This window comes from Eulemur rufifrons, chromosome 6, assembly GCF_041146395.1.
Source record: "Eulemur rufifrons isolate Redbay chromosome 6, OSU_ERuf_1, whole genome shotgun sequence".
Lineage (NCBI taxonomy): Eukaryota > Metazoa > Chordata > Mammalia > Primates > Lemuridae > Eulemur > Eulemur rufifrons.
The window spans coordinates 93,280,215-93,283,437 of NC_090988.1; the positions used below are offsets into that span (position 1 = coordinate 93,280,215).

The 3,223-nt window shown below is 44.4% G+C and overlaps 1 protein-coding gene across 1 annotated transcript; it reads right to left on the minus strand.

Annotated features, from left to right (window-relative positions):
- Positions 1-472: 472 nt before the first annotated feature.
- Positions 473-1,931, minus strand: OR10W1 (olfactory receptor family 10 subfamily W member 1). The gene has a single exon (XM_069470040.1). It carries the CDS (start codon positions 1,568-1,570, stop codon positions 575-577), a length of 996 nt encoding a protein of 331 aa, XP_069326141.1. The 5' UTR covers positions 1,571-1,931; the 3' UTR covers positions 473-574.
- Between the last annotated feature and the right edge of the window lie 1,292 nt (positions 1,932-3,223).

The following is a 3,223-nucleotide window of genomic DNA, read 5'->3' on the forward strand; positions in this document are numbered from 1 at the left end:
TTTGGCCAATGGGAGACAGAACAAGAGACGGATGGTTTTGAGCAGAGAGAGGTGGGGGTATTTACCTCCCGGCTCTCTCTTTGCATGGTCATAAATCTATCAATAGGTGCTTTTTATTTCTAAAACCACATTTCTTGCCATGTGGTTTCTCTTCTTAGACCTATTTAGTTCTAACTGGTCTATGATAATACTGCACCCTTCTTTTGTCTTTTAGGTCTAGAGGTGATGATGTCTTCCTGCTATTGCTAGTATGCAAGTGCATTGCCACATCTTCTTGGTTTCCTTACGCATAGCCACTGTAGAGAATCCCTTTATTACATTTTTTTTAGTTCCATACATTGAACAAGCCATCTCCTTCCAACAGATACCTGGATACAATCTTACACTTGCCACTGTATATTATTTATGCTGACTTGCTTATATATTTCTTTCCCAGAAGAAAATTTACTGAGTCAAATTTTAGAAACATTTTAAATGTTTGGCACATGTAGATAAACAGCATTCATAAAATTTATATACCATTTTTAAAATTCATTTTAACATCAACTGAGAGAAATCCCAGTTGCATAGGGATTCACGTGGCTGGAACCAAACTTATGCCTGATAGGTTGTACCCTCCCCTATCCTGGCTGTGCTGGGAGAGGCAATTCCGGGTTAGGACTCTCCCTATGGCCCCTTTCATCTCACTGTTCCTCAGGGTGTAGATGAGAGGGTTGAGCAGTGGGGTTCCTAATGTGTACACCAGTGAGACAAACTGGTCTTGCCTGGGCTGGTAGCTGGCGCTGGGGCGCAGGTACATGAAGGCGCAGCAGCCGTACTGCAGCAGCACCACAGTGAGGTGTGAAGAGCAGGTGGAGAAGGCCCGGTGGCGACCAGTTGCCGAATGGATCTTGAGCACAGCAGCCACTATGAAGGCGTAGGAGGTGGCGATGAGGAAGAAAGGCACAGCAATGGCTAGTGTGGCTGCCGCCAGCACTGAGTGCTCGTGGACGTGGCTGTGGGCACAAACCAGATGCATGACTGGTGGCACGTCACAAAAGAAGTGCTCGATACCCCGAGCCCGGCAGAATGGCAGAGAGAAGATGAAGGCCACCAGCTGTAAGGACAGGAACAAGCCAATGACCACAGAGGCCACAACCAAGCAGACACAAAGAGTCAATGTCATGATGACAGGGTACTGCAAGGGATGGCAAATGGCAACATACCGGTCATAGGCCATGGTGGCCAAGAGGAAGCAGTCTGCACTGCCAAGTCCGATGAAGAACACCATCTGAGTGGCACAGCCCAGGAGGGAGACGGTCTTCGCTGACTGTAGGGTGTTGGCCAGGACGTGGGGCACCACCACAGCAGTGTAGCATATTTCCACCCCTGCGAGGCTGCCCAGGAAGTAGTACATGGGTGTGTGTAGACGGGCTTCTGTGTGAATGGACACCACAATAAGGACATTGCCAGTGACGATAAGTATATAAACCAGGCTGACTGCAAGGAAGGATAGGACACACAGCTCTGGGCAGGAGGGGTAAGCCAGGAGCACAAATTCCATCAGCACAGAGTGATTTTCCCAGGTCATTGAGCTAACAGCTTTTCTCTGTGGAGAGTCACAGGGACAGAGGGAAGAATGAGACTGAGGATACACTAGTTTACACTCTGAGCCATGAATCTAGTCTAATCAGGACTGGAGTTAGACACAAGAAGGAGAACAAGTAGTTTTTTCCCCCCTCCACTTTACAAGGTTTCTCCACAGAAATATCTACACCTCAAATTCTAACTGCAAGAGTTGGGCCAGCTTATGTAAGAGACTGTTGAGGCAAAGTGGCAGAGGAAGTGGGTGGAATTCAGGAACTATGTTCAGAAGTGATGGAACGAAAATTAAATTTTCTTAGTAAATTCACAAGAAAGTGTCAGGAAATCTTGGGGGCTAGAAGTCATTACAGTGCGAGAGGGAAACCAATCATTTGTTCATTCATATATTTATTTACACTCAGCATCTCCTGAGGTGTTAAATCGGTGGTATGTGGATGTTTCCCTCAAAAGCTCACGATATGATAGAAAATGAAGAAAGCAAAAAACGCCCATAAGGCGAAGGGCCGACACAGGCCTGAGCTTGACAGTGTCAGGGATGAGCCGCACGAAACAAAACCCTCCCTCCTCTTGGCTTCATTAGCCTGATCCAAAGAGGAGACGTATAAGAACTTCAAGGAACCACTCCTGGTTTGTGGAGGTATGGGAGAATACTCGATAAAAAGCTGTTGAAAATCTAAGAGCCCTTCCTGAGAGTTTGGGCATGAATAGGAACGACCAAGCCGGCCCCTTTTTCCATATTTCTAAGAGGTTTATGTGAAATCTGGGAGAAGCCATCTAGTTCTCATGAAAACCTTTTAATGAACAGACATAACTCGCAAAGGACATCCATCCCACTTCTTTTCCCCGACCAACTCTTATTCAAGAAGGTGGGAAAGAGGTAACGTATGACCTTGTTTCAATTTGCCAAACGTAAATATTTTCTGTTATTCGTTATGAGCTTTGAAGAGAAATCTCTAACTGGACACACCACTTCCAGTAAAAATCATTCACATAAACCTACCACAGTGTCAGGAGCAGGGGGAAAAATGTGATTACAGGCAGTCACAGATATTAAGAGCACTGAGGGCATGAATGGCTCTGTTGTTTTTCTAACAGCTGACAAGCAGTGTCTGCTTCAGTTATTCTGTTTCCCTCATCTGAACTTCAATGATACTTTGAATTATTTCTAATGCCACTTAGCATACTGTACATTTTACTGTAACATGTGGAGGAGGGGCAGTGTATCAGGGTGAAATGAGCTGTGAAATTAAATGATGTCGTTTGAATAATTTCACCTCCCATTTCCATGATGCTAGGCAATATATGATTTCTCTGAGTCTCAGTTTCTTTATTTGAAAAATGGGGGTAATAGTTACACTTAGTTCAAAGGGTTTCTGTGAGTTTAAATGTGATAGTAATGTAAGATATCTATCATAATGACTAGTCCATAGTAACAGCAACCTAATAAAAGACAATCGTCATTATTATTTGTAAGTTCAAGGGCGGCCATTCTGATTTACATTTTTATATCTCCATGATCACGAAGCCTTATGTTGTGCAAATTGTAGAGACTCAATAATTATATCTTGGCCAGGTACAGTGGCTCACACCTGTAATCTTAGCACTCTGTGAGGACAAGGCAGGAGGATTACTTGAGATC

Coding starts and splice junctions, on each gene's coding strand:
- OR10W1 (XM_069470040.1), bottom strand. CDS start 1,570: ATGACCTGGGAAAATCACTCTGTGCTGATGGAATTTGTGCTCCTGGCT.